The 20,233-nt window shown below is 37.8% G+C and overlaps 1 protein-coding gene across 1 annotated transcript in view; it reads left to right on the top strand.

Moving 5' to 3' along the window:
• The window catches only part of cacna2d3 (calcium channel, voltage dependent, alpha2/delta subunit 3), a 45,998-nt gene that overhangs the window by 16,882 nt on the left and 8,883 nt on the right, over window positions 1–20,233 (top strand). The window contains exons 10-29 of the mRNA XM_053653598.1: window positions 7–120; window positions 2,688–2,766; window positions 4,357–4,490; window positions 4,853–4,870; window positions 6,100–6,102; window positions 7,238–7,309; window positions 7,394–7,474; window positions 7,614–7,688; window positions 10,282–10,365; window positions 10,843–10,914; window positions 11,017–11,078; window positions 11,178–11,245; window positions 11,463–11,508; window positions 12,807–12,904; window positions 13,865–13,958; window positions 14,707–14,802; window positions 14,953–15,074; window positions 15,268–15,345; window positions 16,207–16,268; window positions 20,042–20,086. Coding sequence (XP_053509573.1) covers window positions 7–120; window positions 2,688–2,766; window positions 4,357–4,490; window positions 4,853–4,870; window positions 6,100–6,102; window positions 7,238–7,309; window positions 7,394–7,474; window positions 7,614–7,688; window positions 10,282–10,365; window positions 10,843–10,914; window positions 11,017–11,078; window positions 11,178–11,245; window positions 11,463–11,508; window positions 12,807–12,904; window positions 13,865–13,958; window positions 14,707–14,802; window positions 14,953–15,074; window positions 15,268–15,345; window positions 16,207–16,268; window positions 20,042–20,086 — 1,503 coding nt within the window. The remainder of the gene's footprint in view (window positions 1–6; window positions 121–2,687; window positions 2,767–4,356; window positions 4,491–4,852; window positions 4,871–6,099; window positions 6,103–7,237; window positions 7,310–7,393; window positions 7,475–7,613; window positions 7,689–10,281; window positions 10,366–10,842; window positions 10,915–11,016; window positions 11,079–11,177; window positions 11,246–11,462; window positions 11,509–12,806; window positions 12,905–13,864; window positions 13,959–14,706; window positions 14,803–14,952; window positions 15,075–15,267; window positions 15,346–16,206; window positions 16,269–20,041; window positions 20,087–20,233) is intronic.

The raw sequence follows: 20,233 nt of genomic DNA, 5'->3' as shown, positions 1-20,233 counted from the left end.
GTGTAGTTTAACCAAGCAGGCCGTGGGAGCGTGTGCAGTCGGGCCATCATGCTGGTGACGGATGGAGCCACTAAAATGTACGATGAGGTTTTTGAGAAGTACAACTGGCCCGAGCGGAAGGTGTGTCACCCCAGTCCCCAACACACTTACACACGCTTTTACCCTGGAGAAACCTACCGGTGAAGCAGAATGTTGTCTGAGCGTTCAAGTCCTGGGATTAGAACACACAACATTCGGGTGACTAGAGCAGAACCTTCACCACTGTGTTAGCACCATGCTATCAAAACCCAAATAGCTAAACTATTCTGAATGATCAATTCCCAATGGGTTACATGAAGTTCATTTCACTGCTCTTTAATTTCCACTCACTCTTTAATTTAACTCTCACAGAACACAGGAAAGCATAAGATCCTGTTCTATATGACCATGTGACGCTAGAACCCTGGGAATGTGACCCTGATCTGGACCCTGGGTATTTAAGGTGCTTGGAAGATAGGAACATAGGGTACTGGGCCATATGACCATGGGACTTTGAGAACATAGGATCCTGAAAATATTAAACCCGGGGAGTATGGGAACCTGGGAAAAAAAGGCCTTGTGGACATGGGGTCCTGGGAAAATTGGTTTGAGGGTCATATGGCCATAGGATATTGAGAACATATTGAGAGCCCAAGATACATAGAACTCTGGGAACTTAGGATTGTCCCCAAAGTTTGTGTATGAGAACAACCTTAGGATCCTGGGAGCATGGGGTGGATAAAACCCTGAGAACACACAATTCTATGAATATATGACCTTAAGAACATACAATTCTGAGTACATAGAGCCCTGAGAACATAGGACATTGGTAGCATATTGCACTGGGAACATAGGATCCTGGGCATATAGGATCCTGAGAACATAGAACCATGGGAAAATGGAGTGCTTAGAACATAGAACCATGAGAAAATGGAGTGCTTAGAACATAGAACCATGAGAAAATGGAGTGCTTAGAACATAGAACCATGAGAAAATGGAATGCTTAGAACATAGAACCATGAGAAAATGGAATGCTTAGAACATAGGACTCTGAGAGCATACAACCTTGAGAACATATGATCCGGGGAACATAGGGTGCTGAGAAAACAGGATCCTGAGAAAATCGAGTGCTTAAAGTATAGAGTCATGGGCCATATGACCAGACTGAGAACCTAGGACTCTGGAACAACAGGAGCATGAGAACCTTGTCTTGGGAAAATAGGGCTCTGGAAATATTAGGTTCTGGGAGTGTGAATACTGGGTCATTGGAAAATATGATTCCTGGGAACATAAGACTGTAGGTACATAAGGTTCTGGGGAGATAGAACCTCAGGAACATATAGTTTGTGTTTCATTGCGTTTTAAGAAAAAAGTTGACCCACATACAGGAATTTCCCTTTTCTCCTTGATGTGACTCCATTATAAATGTGCTCCACACGGCGGTGTGGTGTTATTCCAGCGGGAATGTTCAGGTCATTTCAGTAGCACATGGCGGGTTAATTCCCATACTGAGACACAGTGAGGAATTAAAGCCGCTGATGGCCTGAAACGCTAATGCTAATGTGCTGAAAATGCTGATGCTGTGGTCGTGTAGCCGGAACCCCAGCGGCTACAGAAAAACATTCAGCTGATCTGAAACACTCGCATCAGAACATATTCACTAAAATACTGTAGCGACTCAATAACACACTTTATCGTCCTGCCTTCGGTATATTGTTCTTTTCTTTGCTTTCTTTCTTATATTTGCAGTGGCTCCGCCCACTTAACGTTAATAACATCCCCGTTTAATGGCAAATTACTGTCTAAATCCTATAACATCCTCTTTTTTAGTGCAGAACAAAATGGCACACGGTCACAACGTTCATTTTCTATAAAACATTAATATAACATTAAAATGTTTAGTGTTTGGTGCTGTGTGTTAGTGTTGTGTGTTGTTTGATAGTGTTTACTGTTGTGTGTATTAGTGTAAAGTGTTGTAAGTTAGGGTTTAGTGCTGTGTTATTGTTTATTGTTGTATGTTCGGGTATACTCCTGTGTTATAGTGTTTAGTGTTGTGCGTTAGTGTCGTGTGTGTGAGCGTTTAGTGTTGTGCGTTAGTGTTAAGTGCTGTGTATTAGGGTTTAATGCCGAGTGTGTTATTTAGTGCCGTATGTGTTAGTGTTGTGTGTTAGTGTTTGTTGTGTGGAGTTTCAGCGTAACGGTCCTCTGACACACACCATGTGTCGACATCTGACTCTCGTGTGCAAATCAGCGGGGAGTAAAATGCATCTTTTAGCCCCACAGAATGTGTGTGTGTGTGTGTGTGTGTGTGTGTGTGTGTGTGCGTGTGTGTGACTGTCGCATTGCTGCTGCACTGGAACTGCTCCGAATGAGCTGAAATCAAAAACCATTTATACTGGACAGACGTGAGCAATGTAGTGCGAAATAGAGAGAGAGAGAGAGAGAGAGAGAGAGAGGATGGAGTGATGTAGTGGAAAACAGCACACTGTAGACAATAAAATGTAAAACATACAGATGACTGTAATGCAGGATTTAATCACTGACAGAGAGAGAGAGAGAGAGAGAGAGAGAGAGAGAGAGAGAGAGAGAGAGTAAATGACAATAATGTATGGAAAGAGAAATGGAGCGATAGAAGATGTACTAACAGTCAAGTGTTTCTATCTGCGTAGGTGCGCATTTTCCCCTATCTGATTGGACGAGAATCAGCCTTCGCAGATAACCTTAAATGGATGGCGTGCGCTAACAAAGGTACACACACACACACACACACACACACACACAGAGCACTGAGACAAACACACAAACAATAGAACAGATACATATATTCTACATTTTATTTATAATATTACAGCTCACACCACATCTCTTTGTCATTACATTTATTTCATTCTTTAATAAACAAATAACTAAAACCCAAAATGAATCATGACACCCCAACATGTATTTCTAAAATGCCCTGTCAGCTTATTTTAAATATAACTATATATTTTTATTCGATCATTTTTTTTAAATTAAAACTATTTAAATCTCCAGAATGTGATTTTTTGGAAAAAAAAATGTTAATAATTAAAGTTAATTAATTAATTAATTTTAAAAAAGTTGTGTTTAAAGCTTTAAATGCCCCCAAAATATTCCCAAATGAATAATTAATATGATCTTACGTGTATTATATTACAATTCATAATTATGACTATCTACAGTGTTTATTTATTTATTTATTTAAAGCCTTTAATGTCACAGAATATGACTGCGAATAATTAATTAGTTTTATTTACTGCATCTCACATCAGTGTTTGCAGTGTCCCATCTTTAATCAGGTTATATTTTTATTTTATTTATTTATTTTATTATTTTATTCAAAGGCATAATGTTATTATTAGTAATAGCAGTAGTATTGATATTGACATTCTAGACTGTATTTGGTCCCCAGTTGTCAGTGTACAATCAGTTCAGCATTGTGTTAGGCAGAGCATATGTGTGTGTGTGTGTGTGTGTGTGTGTGTGTGTGTGTGTGTCTGTTGGTAGGGGGTCGCTTATGGGTTGCCGATTTGGCACGAATTGGACTACGGCACTCTCAGTGTGTAGGACTGACACACAGGGGTCAAAGTTCAAGTGAGCTTAAATCACTCTTCCTGTCAGCTCTGGCCCTCTGGCTGCTGTGTGCTGATCAGCGCTGTGTGCCTCTGACATGGATGAGTGGATATGTGCTCTCTCTCTCTCTCTCTCTCACACACGCACACACACACACACACACACACACAATGTTCTTCCAAACACAATGCTGAGCACATCAAGTGTACAATGTCAACTGCAGATATATATATATATATATATATATATATATATATATATATATATAGTATACAATATGAAATTTTTACATTTTTGTCAATTTTTCCCTTTGTTTTGAAATTATTAGGGTTAAGAGTTCATATTGTTTTTAAAAAATAACTCGAGATAAGTTGTAAGTTATAAAGAGTTCAGTGTATGATGTGTAAAATAAACCTGCAGCAGTACGATTATACATTTTTACAATGAGATTTTCCTTAAATTCTGTGTTCATCAAAATCATATCATTTAATGGCAGATGTTTCATAATGGTTTGTTTTTAAATGATTACAAACAGCACAATGTAACGGACTTTAAAGTTTTACAGCTGAAGTCTTTTACACGATTTTATTCATGATTAATTTGACGCGTTTTCAGCGGCAGCGTGAGAGCAGTGTTAATGAGCGTGCTGTACGTAAACATCACTGTGCTTTAAACACACATTACATTTTCATGGAAAATTTCCTACCACCTGTGTGTGTGTGTGTGTGTGTGTGTGTGTGTGTGTAGGTTATTTCAGTCAGATCTCCACCCTGGCTGACGTTCAGGAGAACGTAATGAGATACCTGCACGTCATGAGCCGCCCAAAAGTCATCGACCACGAGCACGACATGGTGTGGACCGAGGCCTACGTGGACCAGGCTGTGAGCTTTTTCACTTTATATTGCTTATCATGGATATTATTTAATATTTCACATCAGAAAACTTAACATTAGTGTGTATGTGGAATGTAATGTGTCATAATCCACAGCACGTAATGTGTATGTGTGTGTGTGTGTGTGTGTGTGTGTGAAAGCGTGACTGTCTCTCAACCCCCTACACTGTGTGTAAATGATTGCACATTAATAGCTTCATTAGTTCTGTCACCGTCCTCCGTCCTCTCCCCCTCCATCTAACTGCAGTGTGAAGAAAGCATGAACGTTTACCGTTAACATCATCTTATTTTACCGTAAAATCTTCTCTTTTTTTTGTTTTTTTTTGGTGTTGTCTCCTTTTGCCTCTGTAGCTCGCTCAGGCTCATAAGGTAAACATTTCAATTTCCTATCTTCAAATATATAGTGCATATATTTAATATAATACACTCTCCTATACACATTATATGATATTACTCCGGTTTTACTCATAAAGGTGTTCAGAGGGAATACATCATGTATAAAAGGCCAAATAAAACACGCAAAACTGAAACAAATGGTCAACTTGAAAGTATGAATTAATGAATGAATCTGTGGCGTGTTAATAAGAATAGTACTACTGCAGATGTAATGATGTATGTGTATGTATGATACGTACTGTGTAACAGTAAATGTGGGTAAAAGTGGGACGACAGAGAGCGAGAACAAGAGAGAGAGACAGAAGGAGAAAAAGAGGAAGACAACATTAGAGTGAGAGAGAGAGAGAGAGAGAGAGAGAGAAATTAAATGAAAGGGCGATCTATCCGAAATCTGATAAAACTCCTCATTTCACACACACACACACCCTCCCTATCACACATGTGCACCTGAACACTCTCATGCGTTTATGCTTCTGTATACACTCTATCACACACACACACACACACACACACACAGTGTTGAGGGCTGTCCTCCTGCAGCGTACGGTCGTTGTATCTCGCTAGGAGAGACACTCCATTCATCATTTCTTGGATCATTGGCCTTTATCTCTTAAAGCTGTAATAAAAGTGACAGCAGAGCAGAGAGAGAGAGAGAGAGGGAGAGAGGGAGGGGGAGAGAGAGAGAGGGAGAGAGAGGGAGAGAGAGAGGGGGGGAGAGAGAGAGAGAGAGAGAGAGAGGGGTGAAGGAGAATGAGCGGTTGCACAGAGCACAGGGTCGTTTCCCAGAATGCACTCTGGGGGCTTTGTTTGAACTCATTCAAACGCACATGAGCTTTAGAGCACGGTCTAGTTCAGAGGGAAAGAGTTTCTGTAGGATGTAGCACACGCACTCTACATGTTATTATTTGTTTAACGTCTAGTACTTTTTTTTTTTGTGCAAAAACTAACAAAAAACAGTTCATATGGTCTCCTGTGCTATTTTATAAACGCGTTATTCTAGTCAGCGGTGATGATTATAAATGTATCAGCTAGCTGCTAGCATGCTGTTCAAGGGAAAGCTTCAGTGCGCTATCTAGTCCCATGTTTTGCTTACTCAGGAATGTAATTAGCTAAGATAAAACGTGGTAGCGACAGTAATTTAACCCGAAGGAAATGAATATAGAGTAAAGGTGTGCATAATGTTGTGCTATTCATCATACAAGCAAGTTCTCACATACTGTATCGTTTAACCAACCCCACAAACACACTCTGAGGAATGCACTGTCTGCCCTCACAGAAACATGCAATTTGCTAGTGTCACTATGATTGACAGGTGAGATAGTGTATGCCCCTCCCACCCGGACAGCACGGCTAATTTTGCTCCTGTGGCCTTCTAGCCACAGATGGCTGTGGCATTATGGAAATTTATTCTCGGCGAATAGATATGTATATTCGTACACGTATAGTGCGAACGCTTTCACTGTTGCACCACGACATTTACGACACATTGTGGTACACACTCTCATGACTTTTTCAACACAACTACACATAATTCTACAGTGAACATACAGTGCATAGTTTACCTAAAAGGCAGACTGGCTACGTTACAGACTGTTTCGACTAATTTAAGAAAGAACATTACCTTTTACGAAATAAATGATTGTGCAATACAAAAATTTCAGTGCAAACACAGAAAAGAGTATATTATAAGCTTTACGTAGGATATCGTGTTTGCAGTTTTTTTGGGATGAAATCTGTAAGCTGTGTTGGTTTCTCGACCCTCCTCTCAGCGCATGTTATTCGAGTCTGGCTTGTGAAGTCACAATCTGATGTAGCCTATAGTTGGATGGTGTAAGTTCTGTTCAAACGTTCTCACCAAATAAGTTTCTTCGAGTTTCCTTGGCTCAAGATTAGATCAGCCCCATTCCCCTCCTCCCACTCCACTCCTGGCTGGCTCGCCAACCCAAAATACAGCATTTCTTGCAGATGCGTATATGTTGTATTTGCAAATACAACTGGCAGACAACAACAGAGTGAAACACAGCAGGCTAACACCACTCTGCTATTTTATGGTCGTGCAGCACAGGCCTTTATAATACGTCGATCAAATGGTGCTTGATGTTGATATGTTTCAGGAGTAAAATCCTGAGTCAGTGTGTTGTGAAGTCCTTTAAATAGAGTGTTTTAATTTTGAGTGTAGGTGGAAATAGTGAATCATAAAACTAAAAGTATTATTATTATTATATCATTACCTTATTAACTTCTTTATATTTATTATTAATGACAATCAGCAGTACGTATTATAAACTACTGTATATCTCACCCTGACCTCCTGCTGTTTCTGTCGGAATGTTTCTCCAGCTTTCTGCACGCAACGGCCCAAATCCCATGACCACGGTGGCCATGCCTGTCTTCAGCACCAAGAATGAGACGGTGTGTGTGTGTGTGTGTGGGATATAGTGCATCATGTTAGGTGATCTTCACTGCTAATTCTCTCCTCTCCATCTCACTTATCAGAAAAATCAAGGCATTCTCCTGGGTGTAGTGGGAATAGACATTCCCATTCAGGACCTGATGAAGACCATCCCCAGACACAAGGTAGTATCTGTCTTGACAGTTTTCAAGTCTCTCACACACACACACACACACAGTCTCTCTCCTCCTCAAGAGTGTTGATTTATCTGCAGAGATTCTACAAAATATTCAAGTTTGGTAAATCTATGCGCTCTTCCTCCAGCTGGGAATTCACGGCTACGTGTTCGCCGTCAACAATAACGGCTACATCCTCATACATCCAAACCTCCGACATCTGGTAAGGAATCCGGCGTCCTGTTACACAGCCAAGTCGTCATGTACACTGAGCTCATACGTATACACGAGTACACACCACGGTGACTTCCTACAGCACTGAACAACAAACACACGCTGTTTAACGCTGTAGCATGTCACTCAAAACACAACGCACAGTCTGTGTATTGTTTATCATTTTATTAAAAATAAATATGTTATATTTATTCTGGATTTTTTTTTATTTACCTACGGATAAAATGAGTACTCAAGCATTTCTAGTTATCATTATTTTAATTCACAAAATGACACGAGAGCACGGTAAAATAACGCTACGATCATTTTCAATTTTATGCAATCGTATAAGAATAACAAACTGCAATACCTGCTGTTCAGTGTTTGCTGATTTAGTTTTCAGCTTGAGCTGTAAGTATAATGTAGCTATCAGTCTGATCGAATCTTTTCTGTAAATATAAGGCCAAATCTTTAAACTGTTATGGAATTTATTTATTGAACTGCTGCTCATGCATCACAGAAGTGGTGTAGTAAACTCGGCGTGATGCACTATTCCAGTATGCACCGCCCTCTTCCTGTATGCCTTCACAGACACTTGTGGTCGACTAGTGTCACTGTGATTGACAGGGGAGAGCGAGTATGCCCCTCCTATCCAGAGAGCACGGCTGGTTTATGCTGCCTTGGATCGGTTCCGTACTGTGGCGTTCCCACAGGAAATCGGCTCCAGGTGGATGTCGGAATAATCAGAAGACTGAGGATGTGTCTTGTCTGGACTGATCTCCCGAACCATACTAGGAAAAAAACCCAGAAACCTTTTATTTGGTATACTTCCATTATTTTTTAGCTGGTAGGTTTAAAACAAAACTAAGTCGAGAGACGTCGTGCACTAAACTTATCACGGCTGAATGACTACAGGAAAACTCAGAATGATGTGCGATGCACAGACTGTGCGCTCTTCTATACCTGATGTAACAGTTAACAAATCCCTTATTACTGCACCTAATACTCATACAGGGAAAGTCCTGTGCCATGACAAGATGGACGGATGCAGAGGTGCATGCTGGGAGTTGTAGTTTTGTAATGTGAACCCTTTTCCTTTGATGTATTGCATGCAGGAGTAAAAGCTCCTTCAGGTGCCTGCCAGGCCTGAGCTGAGAGCCGAGGTAACCACAGAGACCCTCCTCTCCTAACATCCAGTCACTGTGTGTGACTGTGTGTGTGTGTGTGTGTGTGTGTGTGTGTGTGTGTGTGCGTGTGTAACAGCGTCTGTAACCGTGTTAGTGTTAGTGTTAGTGTGTTAGCCACGGTATTTGTGCCACTGTGTGCATATAGTTTTGTGTTTTTGTGCAAATCACACTGGCTGATACACAATCATTCTCTCTCTCTCTCTGTGTGTGTGTGTGTGTGTGTGTGTGTGTAGAGTGAGTGTATTGACTGTAGTACCTTTGTGTGACTGTAGTGTTTGTCTCAGCTGATCAGTCTTTGTTCTGTTCTTATTTATTTATTATTTATTAGTATGATTAGCTGTGTATTATTATTATTATTATTAGTCTATAAGTTATTAACATTATTCTAGTACTATATCATTATTGAACCTAACTGGATTTAATGACAGTTTTTTATTATTATTATTATTATTTAAATATTTCTCCTGCATTCACACTAGAAAGCGATAACACAATCAACAAATGACATCCGGAATGAGATTTTATGCAAATTAGCTTTAAAAAAAAAAGGCTGATGATTGGCTCTGGGGGATTCCTTGATCCGGTCTCTCATTTTGTAGTCACATCAATTCTCAATTCTATTTTGCAGCTTTGGGTCAAAAAATACGATTATTGGCAGTAATGTTATAATATATTTTTACTCTCACTATAAACAGTTGTTCCCTCAGCAGCCTCTCTTCGGTCTCTCCCTTGAATTTGTTTTCCGAGAAACCACAAAGCGTAAACATCTCTGTCCTGAAGATGTAAGAAGAAGTTAAAATTACGGCTTTACCTCTGACAAAGCGCTGACACTGGAGACTCCTTCCAATACAGCTGCACGAGCCACACCCACAAGCGGAACTTTACCGATCTTGACACGCCCGCACTCCTTTTGCTAGTGTGAATGCAGGGTAAGGGCTGATCCCATTACAACCTCTTTTTATAAAATAGGGTACGGAGCGTAACGAATTTTCACGTACACGTATTTTCTGGACTAGGAGACACAAGTAGGTTCTCGAGTCTTAAAGAACCGAGTTTGCCCAAAAATGTTCTGGAGGTTACGATAAACATTATGAAGATCTGGAGAAAAAGAGACTACTCGGATTGGTTTAACCTGCATTTTTAGGGACCAAGTTAAAGAAGATGGTGTGTGTGATTTATCAGTGTGTGTGTGTGTGTGTGTGTGTGTGTGTGTGTGCGATTGGGGTTAAAAGCAGCCCCTGCAGGAGAACGACTGCATCTCCTTCTACTACATTCATCCTGTTCCATCTTGTGGACGTCATGTGACTCTTGTGATCCGAGTTTTGTTTTGTTTTTGTTTTCACTTTTGTGCGCTCTCTTTGTTAAACTGTTCTTGTATATGTGTGTGTGTGTGTGTGTGTGTGTGTGTGTATACAGTACCAGAATGGTCAGAAGAGACGGAAGGCCCATTACAGCAGTGTTGACCTGTCTGAGGTGGAGTGGGAAGACACTGACAATTATGTACGGACATATTACCTTTCTGTTCGATTAAAAGCACTAAAAAAAAAGAAAAAAGGGTGTATATAGTTTATAGTCACACTAAATTTGATAAAACATGCCTTTTATTACTGAATCTTTTTGCAGGAAGAGTTTAAACAATGACTATTGCATCATAAAATATAAGAGCCAATCATGTTCCAGTATGCAAATTCAGTCCATTCCGCACCAGTTTCCCCTGGGGGAAGGGTGTGTGCTTGCATTCGGGTTTCGAACATTTTCAATTTGTATATCCATTAATTTCTTGCTAAGGCTGAAAGCGTTGATCTCTGTGAATGAGCTGTTACTGCAAAGCGAGCACGTTAATATAAACCTGGGCTTTGCAGCTGCGCTACTGTCAGACCTACTGTTATTGAAAACTAATCAACCAATCAGAATCCATTATTTGACGTGATGGAACGTCTGGAATGCGTTTTCTAGCGGCTGTGTTTTCTTCCACAGCTCAGGAACGCTATGGTGAACAGAAAAACAGGCACCTTCTCCATGGAGGTGAAGAGGACGGTGGATAGAGGGGTGAGCGCCGGCTTTCTTCACCACGCCGCATCCCTCGTGTATCTAAAATATTCTTCGCATGCTCACTTTAGATATCTTTTACACCGTCTTGCTTTTCTACAGAAACGTGTTCTGTCGATGCACAACGATTACTACTTCACAGCCATCAGAGGAACGTCATACAGGTACACATGCACAGACTCTTATTAGCTCTTAAATAGATAGAATGATTTTAAGGGAATTGAATAAAGTGTGTGTGTGTGTGTGTGTGTGTGTGTGTGTAGTGTTGGAGTGGCTTTATCCAGAGGCCATGGAAAGCACTTCTTTAAGGGAAATGTTACACTGGAAGCAGGTAAATGTAGCTTCTTTCTACTTTTATTTCTCTCTCTCTGCATAGTTTGAGCTCTTGACGCTTTAAACGAGAACTCTGAATCAAAATCATCTACTTATTAATTTAAATAATAATAATAATAATAATAATAAAAAGTCCATTGAAACCTTACTTTCAATAAAAAGTTTGAGAATTTTTGATAATGTTTCCTGCATTCTTGTTCATTTCTGGATGTCAGGTCTGCGTGATCTGGATCAGCCGGGCGTGGCTCTGGCAGACGAATGGTAATACGCGTTTACACTTTTATTATTAAAGAAGGATAAATAGTAGCGCTGTCTGCATCTCCGAGCAGAATGATGCAGATCTGTGAGCTCAAAAAGCAGATATGGGGAAGAGAAAAGTACAAAGTGGCCTCACGGGTCATACGAACTGACACAGAGACTTGATCGCTAACCTGATCATATAACACCATCACTAGCTTTCATATATAGCTTTTTTCTAGCTTAGCATAATGTTTAACACAAAGCACTGGCTGTAGTTTCCCCAATATAACAGCTTATATACACAACTATTTAAATACAGCACTATTCTAGCAGTAACCAGATCACTAGTTAGCTTAGCAAACATTAACAGTATTGCTAATCTTTCATTATGTAACTGATTCATGCCTGGCATGAAATACTAGCTGTATTATCACAATATAATACTTAAATATAATAGGTTAAGCTAAACAGCTCTTTATATAAGGAACTAACCTAGCAAGCTCTGCTAGAAAGCTAGGTAAACATTATGGTAACGATGTATAATCAAGCGTGAAACTCTGGTTGCATTTACACAATCTAGACAAGACAGCTCTCTAAATACAGCACTGTGCTAATGTTAAGCTGGGCTAGCTATCCCGGTCTACTAGCAAAAGAAAATATTTCTAGAGTATGTAACTCATCCCGGTCTACTAGCAAGCTAAATAACATTACTCTGACTATAATAATGCGTAGCATGAAACACTAGCTGTAGTTACACAATATAGTAAGAATAATGAGCTAATCTAGATGACACAGCTGTTGAAATACAGCATTGCGCTAATGTTTGTCACCTAGCAAGTTGGGATAACAATATGCTAATCATTATAAAGCTTAGCGTGTCATATTTCTACAGCAGTAATCTGATATTATATCATTTATCCAGGTGTGCTAGCAATCTTGCTAATGTTAAGCTAACTATAACAGATCTTATTAAACTTTTATTTATTTAGGGCCAACTTTGAGACCAAACTTTATTCTGTTAAATAAGTTCTCCTTGAACTCCAGCACTGCAGTGTGCTGACACACACACACACACACACACACACACACACACACACACACACACACACAAACTCTTTTGTCCTTCACCGGGGAGGAGAGTGAGGATGTTTCTGTCCTTCTGTTGTTCCTGGGTGTTTTAATGCGAGGTGATTAATTACGCTGCGCTGTAAAGGTGCCGGGTCGGTTTCATTATCTGCGAAGTCACAGCGTCTAATTGATAATTTTGCCTCCAACGTTTTTCTGGAGCCGTAACACACGTTAACGTTTGGTCTCTACAGGACATACTGCAACACCGACGAGCATCACGAGCATCGCTACCTGACGCAGATTCAGGCCATCAAACTCTACCTGACCGGCCGCAAACCACACCTCAAGTGTAAGAGGCCACAGACTATTTCATATTTGTGTGTGCGTGTGTGTTAAACACCCTGCGTCACGCCGTTATAGGAAAGTAATCAGTGCCCGGGCGGTGTGATGAAGTCGACCCATATTGATCATCTTTTTTTTCTATAGTAATCTTGTCATGTTAGAGAGAAACCGCAAAGAAGCATAAACTGCTCGGAAAACTGCAAGTCACGGCTTTACCTCTGAATGTTACAAATTGCTGACACTGGAGACTCCTTAGATACATGTTACCGTACATAAGCGTACATAACCTTACAGAAAACCTCCCCATCCACTGTGCAAGTCCCAGTGAATGATCTGTTTGTATAGAAACGATAACATGGTCATGTGATAAACCTGTGATTAGTGCTATAAATTTACTTTGAGTAAAGGTCACGAGAAGGATTCTGCCTCCGATGTTAGTTTCCACCAAGGAGCCACGGAAGATATTTGATAAGCCTAACTTGTCGTTCCTAATCTCTGAAAGGTTAGCTAGCATGATGATAACTCTGAAGATACAAGCTGAATGCTAAAAGCTAGCTGTCGTGACACGAACCGCCGTGATAAATATCAAGTAGCAGGAGATTACACGGACGTGTGTTCGATCTCATGAAAGACCCCGTTTAGCCGATTTATTTATTTATTTATTTATTATCCAAAGCGATTTACAATTTAGATCCGAAGCTGTCTGATGCTAAAAGGCCACTGTATGACTTTACAGATATCTGATTTTTGGAGAAATGTGGTCAAATGTTTCAAAATGTAGTCATTCTTCTGAAGTGTAGTAAAAGTCAGAAGCATGATCTAAAACACACTCGAGAAAAGTACAGATACGCTAAGATCACAGCAGGTGTGTGTGATTCGCCTCGGTGAGCCGTGCCTCGTCCTCGGTACACGTCTGCATCGTCGTGTGTGTTGTGAGTGTGTGAAAATCTCCTCTGGCTTGCCGTAGGCGACAGGGAGCTGATCCAGCAGGTTCTCTTCGACGCCGTGATCACCGCTCCGCTCAAGGCCTACTGGACCGGCCTCGCTCTCAACAAGTCAGAGTGAGTCTCGCTTCACGAGACCTTTCTCACAACACCCTTTCACTCTTAAATACTCCTGCTTTTTTAATCTAATCTCAGTCCACAGCGTCTGTAGTGCATCAGAGCGACACGCTTCCTCACACGGAACGGCTGTTTACTCACAAGTCTAAGGGCCGGTGTTTCATTCTGTCCTTAAATATACAAGACCATAAAACACACATTTAATACTAAACGGCAGCAATAAGGACGTGCACATGAGACAGAACGCACAGAAAATCTCAGCGAGTTGTTATAGCGTCACCCTTCCAACACTCTAGCAACACGGTGAAAAGTCCTTCCGGTTACTTTACACATTTCTGAAGGGTTTGTCGTATCATTCGCCACACAACTCAACCACACAACACCTGTAATTCTGGCATGACCTTCACTTCTCCTCTCTGAAAGGACAGAGTTTACAGATTTGCACTCTCATTAATACACACACCTCTCACTCAATAATGCACCAACGCATTCGAGCAAAATGCACTCGCGTAAAGTTTACGTGCGTAAACTTTTACTGATGAAGTTTAGCACCGGCCCCTAGATATCCATTATACGTGTGGAGCAAATGGATTTGTTTGTTGTCTTGTCACAATCTTATCAAAATTAAGTTTTAAAAAAAATAAAAGATGACGTATTCTAGCAATGGCTAATAATAAAAATGCCGCATGAACATATTATAAAATCTTATATTATATTTTCAAATGAATGCTTTTAATGAATGTTTCAGGAATCCTGATAAAGGAGTGGAGATTGCGTTCCTTGGCACTCGCACTGGTCTCTCCAGAACCAACCTGTTTGTGGTCCCGGAGCAGCTGACCAAACAGTGAGCAGAACCGAACTTTAACCGACCAATCAGAATACAGTTTTTGGGTTTGTCTGGGAAATTAATTATTATTTTAGATGATGGAGATCTCATCTAAGTTAATATTAAAATGGTTTGTGTGTGTGTGTGTGTGTGTGTGTGTGTGTGGAGGGATCTGCTGAGGGCAGAGGATAAGGAGGGTGTCTTTAATGCGGATCACTTTCCCTTGTGGTATAAGAGAGCGGCCGAGCAGGTTCCCGGCACCTTCATTTACTCCATTCCCTTTAGTGCAGGTAGGATGCACACACGCACACACACACACACACACACACACACACACACACACACTAAACTACTAACATGGTTCCATCTAGTGGTTGGAAAGAAATTGTGTACGGTTCTCATTTTTATCTGTATGATGTACAGTATGATGTGTGTGTGTGTGTGTGTGTGTGTGTGTGTGTGTGTGTATGTGTGTGTGTTTAGCACAGGATAATAAGAGTGTGGTGTTGGCCAGCACTGCTATCCAGCTCCTGGATGAGAGGAAGTCTCCTATAGTGGCAGGTAAGTGCTTCCTTACGTTACTGTATACAGGCACTGGATGTCTACATATAGACTTCATATAGACTTCATATAGACTTCATAACACATGCATAACACTACATGAGCGGTTCGTCAGTATTCACAAGATGCAGAAGATTCACTATATTCACGATATTTTTTTTTTAGAAAAACCCTTACATTTTTCAAATGACCAACAACCGTAAACAATCAAACATGTTACTGTTTAGCCTCATTTGACTTAAAATCCAGCTTCATAAGGATTTCATAACACACACGTAAGCATACTAACAGTACGATATGTGCTTCGGGAGATGTCTTAGCTTTATATTAGTGTAAGAACAAACAGGAACTTCATATCACACTCATAAAGAGTTCATAAGCAATTATAAGCAGCTTATGTCAGTATTCACAAGATTACTGTATTTGATGCGTTAGTCTGGAGGCTGGAGTGATGCTTCATAAAAGTGTTATAAACACAGCAACTCTACATTAGTGTCATAGGAAGCCCAAACTCCATTATAAAGCAGGCACATGTTTCTGAGCAGATAAACTGACTTTATAAAGCAACGCTTGTAATCTTGTGAATGCTGCCATAAGCTGCTTATGAATACTCTGTAACAGTGATTATGAATGTGTTATGCAAACCTATTTACGCTTAATCTTCTAAAGCATAAATGATTTAAACATCTCCAGTCATGCAGCAAATACAGACATAAAGAGCTCCTATCATTCACGCAGTATCCTTATGTGGGTGTGATGAAGTGCTTATAAAGGTAGCACGATAACATGAAGCGATTAATACACTCTGTTTCTTCCTCCGAGTGCTCTGACTGTGTGTGTTACGCACGTGTGTTTCCACAGCTGTCGGGATTCAAATGAAACTGGAATTCTTTCAGAGGAAGTTTTGGACAGCCAGCCGACAGGTGAGGAGAAAAGACTACTCTCATACATGAGTATTATCAACGCTGATATTATCAACGCTGATATTATCAACACTGATATTATCAACGCTGATATTATCAATGCTAATAATATCAACACCAGTATTATCAACACTGATATTATCAACACTGATATTATCAACACTGATATTATCAACACTAATATTATCAACACTCATATTATCAACACTGATATTATCAACACTGATATTATCAACACTAATATTATCAACACTGATATTATCAACACTGATATTATCAACACTGATATTATCAACACTGATATTATCAACACTATCATCAACGCTGATATTATCAATGCTAATAATATCAACACCAGTATTATCAACACTGATATTATCAACACTGATATTATCAACACTAATATTATCAACACTGATATTATCAACACTGATATTATCAACACTGATATTATCAACACTAATATTATCAACACTGATATTATCAACACTATCATCAACGCTGATATTATCAATGCTAATAATATCAACACCAGTATTATCAACACTAATATTATCAACACTAATATTATCAACACTGATATTATCAACACTAATATTATCAACACTGATATTATCAACACTGATATTATCAACACTGATATTATCAACACTAATATTATCAACACTAATATTATCAACACTATCATCAACGCTGATATTATCAATGCTAATAATATCAACACCAGTATTATCAACACTGATATTATCAACACTGATATTATCAACACTGATATTATCAACACTAATATTATCAACACTAATATTATCAACACTGATATTATCAACACTATCATCAACGCTGATATTATCAATGCTAATAATATCAACACCAGTATTATCAACACTAATATTATCAACACTAATATTATCAACACTGATATTATCAACACTGATATTATCAACACTGATATTATCAACACTAATATTATCAACACTGATATTATCAACACTGATATTATCAACACTGATATTATCAACACTGATATTATCAATGCTAATAATATCAACACCAGTATTATCAACACTAATATTATCAACACTGATATTATCAACACTGATATTATCAACACTAATATTATCAACACTAATATTATCAACACTGATATTATCAACACTATCATCAACGCTGATATTATCAATGCTAATAATATCAACACCAGTATTATCAACACTAATATTATCAACACTAATATTATCAACACTGATATTATCAACACTGATATTATCAACACTAATATTATCAACACTGATATTATCAACACTGATATTATCAACACTAATATTATCAACGCTGATATTATCAACACTAATATTATCAACACTAATATTATCAACACTGATATTATCAACACTGATATTATCAACACTAATATTATCAACACTGATATTATCAACACTGATATTATCAACACTGATATTATCAACACTGATATTATCAATGCTAATAATATCAACACCAGTATTATCAACACTAATATTATCAACACTGATATTATCAACACTGATATTATCAACACTAATATTATCAACACTAATATTATCAACACTGATATTATCAACACTATCATCAACGCTGATATTATCAATGCTAATAATATCAACACCAGTATTATCAACACTAATATTATCAACACTAATATTATCAACACTGATATTATCAACACTGATATTATCAACACTAATATTATCAACACTGATATTATCAACACTGATATTATCAACACTAATATTATCAACACTAATATTATCAACACTGATATTATCAACACTATCATCAACGCTGATATTATCAATGCTAATAATATCAACACCAGTATTATCAACACTAATATTATCAACACTGATATTATCAACACTAATATTATCAACACTGATATTATCAACACTGATATTATCAACACTAATATTATCAACACTAATATTATCAACACTGATATTATCAACACTATCATCAACGCTGATATTATCAATGCTAATAATATCAACACCAGTATTATCAACACTAATATTATCAACACTGATATTATCAACACTAATATTATCAACACTGATATTATCAACACTGATATTATCAACACTAATATTATCAACACTGATATTATCAACACTGATATTATCAACACTGATATTATCAACACTATTATCAACGCTGATATTATCAATGCTAATAATATCAACACCAGTATTATCAACACTAATATTATCAACGCTAATATTATCAACACTGATATTATCAACACTAATATTATCAACACTGATATTATCAACACTATTATCAACGCTGATATTATCAATGCTAATAATATCAACACCAGTATTATCAACACTGATATTATCAACACTATTATCAACGCTGATATTATCAATGCTAATAATATCAACACTAATATTATCAACACTATTATCAACGCTAATATTATCAACACTGATATTATCAACACTGATATTATCAACACTGATATTATCAACACTGATATTATCAACACTATTATCAACGCTGATATTATCAATGCTAATAATATCAACACTAATATTATCAACACTGATATTATCAACACTGATATTATCAACGTTGATATTATCAACGCTGATATTATCAACACTGATATTATCAACGCTGATATTATCAACACTGATATTATCAACACTGATATTATCAACACTCATATTATCAACACTGATATTATCAACACTGATATTATCAACACTAATATTATCAACACTGATATTATCAACACTGATATTATCAACACTATTATCAACGCTGATATTATCAATGCTAATAATATCAACACTAATATTATCAACACTGATATTATCAACACTGATATTATCAACGTTGATATTATCAACGCTGATATTATCAACACTGATATTATCAACGCTGATATTATCAACACTGATATTATCAACACTCATATTATCAACACTGATATTATCAACGCTGATATTATCAATGCTAATAATATCAACACCAGTATTATCAACACTAATATTATCAACGCTGATATTATCAACACTCATATTATCAACACTGATATTATCAACACTATTATCAACGCTGATATTATCAATGCTAATATTATCAACACTGATATTATCAACACTAATATTATCAACGCTAATATTATCAACACTGATATTATCAACACTAATATTATCAACACTGATATTATCAACACTATTATCAACGCTGATATTATCAATGCTAATAATATCAACACCAGTATTATCAACACTAATATTATCAACGCTAATATTATCAACACTGATATTATCAACACTAATATTATCAACACTCATATTATCAACACTATTATCAACGCTGATATTATCAATGCTAATAATATCAACACCAGTATTATCAACACTAATATTATCAACGCTGATATTATCAACATTGATATTATCAACACTGATATTATCAACACTCATATTATCAACGCCGATATTATCAACACCGATATTATCAATGCTGATATTATCAACGCTGATATTATCAATGCTGATATTATCAATGCTGATATTATCAACGCTGATATTATTAACACTAGTATTACTAACACTAATATTATCAACACTAGTATTACTAACACTAATATTATTAACACTAGTATTACTAACACTAATATTATCAACACTTGTATTATTACTAAAGTAAAACTCAGTATTTTGAGGTGTAAAGGTATTAAGTGAAGTTATTTGAATAATCTCATCCTCCGTCCTTCACAGTGTAACGCCCTGGACGGGAAATGCAGCATCAGCTGTGACAATGAGGTAACCTCTCTCTCTCGCACTCTCTTTCTCTCTCTCTCTCTCTCTGTCCGTCTGTCTGTCTCGCTCTCTGTCTGTCTGTCTGTTTCTCTCGCTGTCTGTCTCTCTCTCTGTTTATCTGTTTGTCTCTCTCTCTCTCTGTCTGTCTCT

This window comes from Ictalurus furcatus, chromosome 21 (genome assembly GCF_023375685.1).
Source record: "Ictalurus furcatus strain D&B chromosome 21, Billie_1.0, whole genome shotgun sequence".
Taxonomy (NCBI): Eukaryota; Metazoa; Chordata; class Actinopteri; order Siluriformes; family Ictaluridae; genus Ictalurus; species Ictalurus furcatus.
This window is presented reverse-complemented; position numbering and strand designations above follow the sequence as displayed.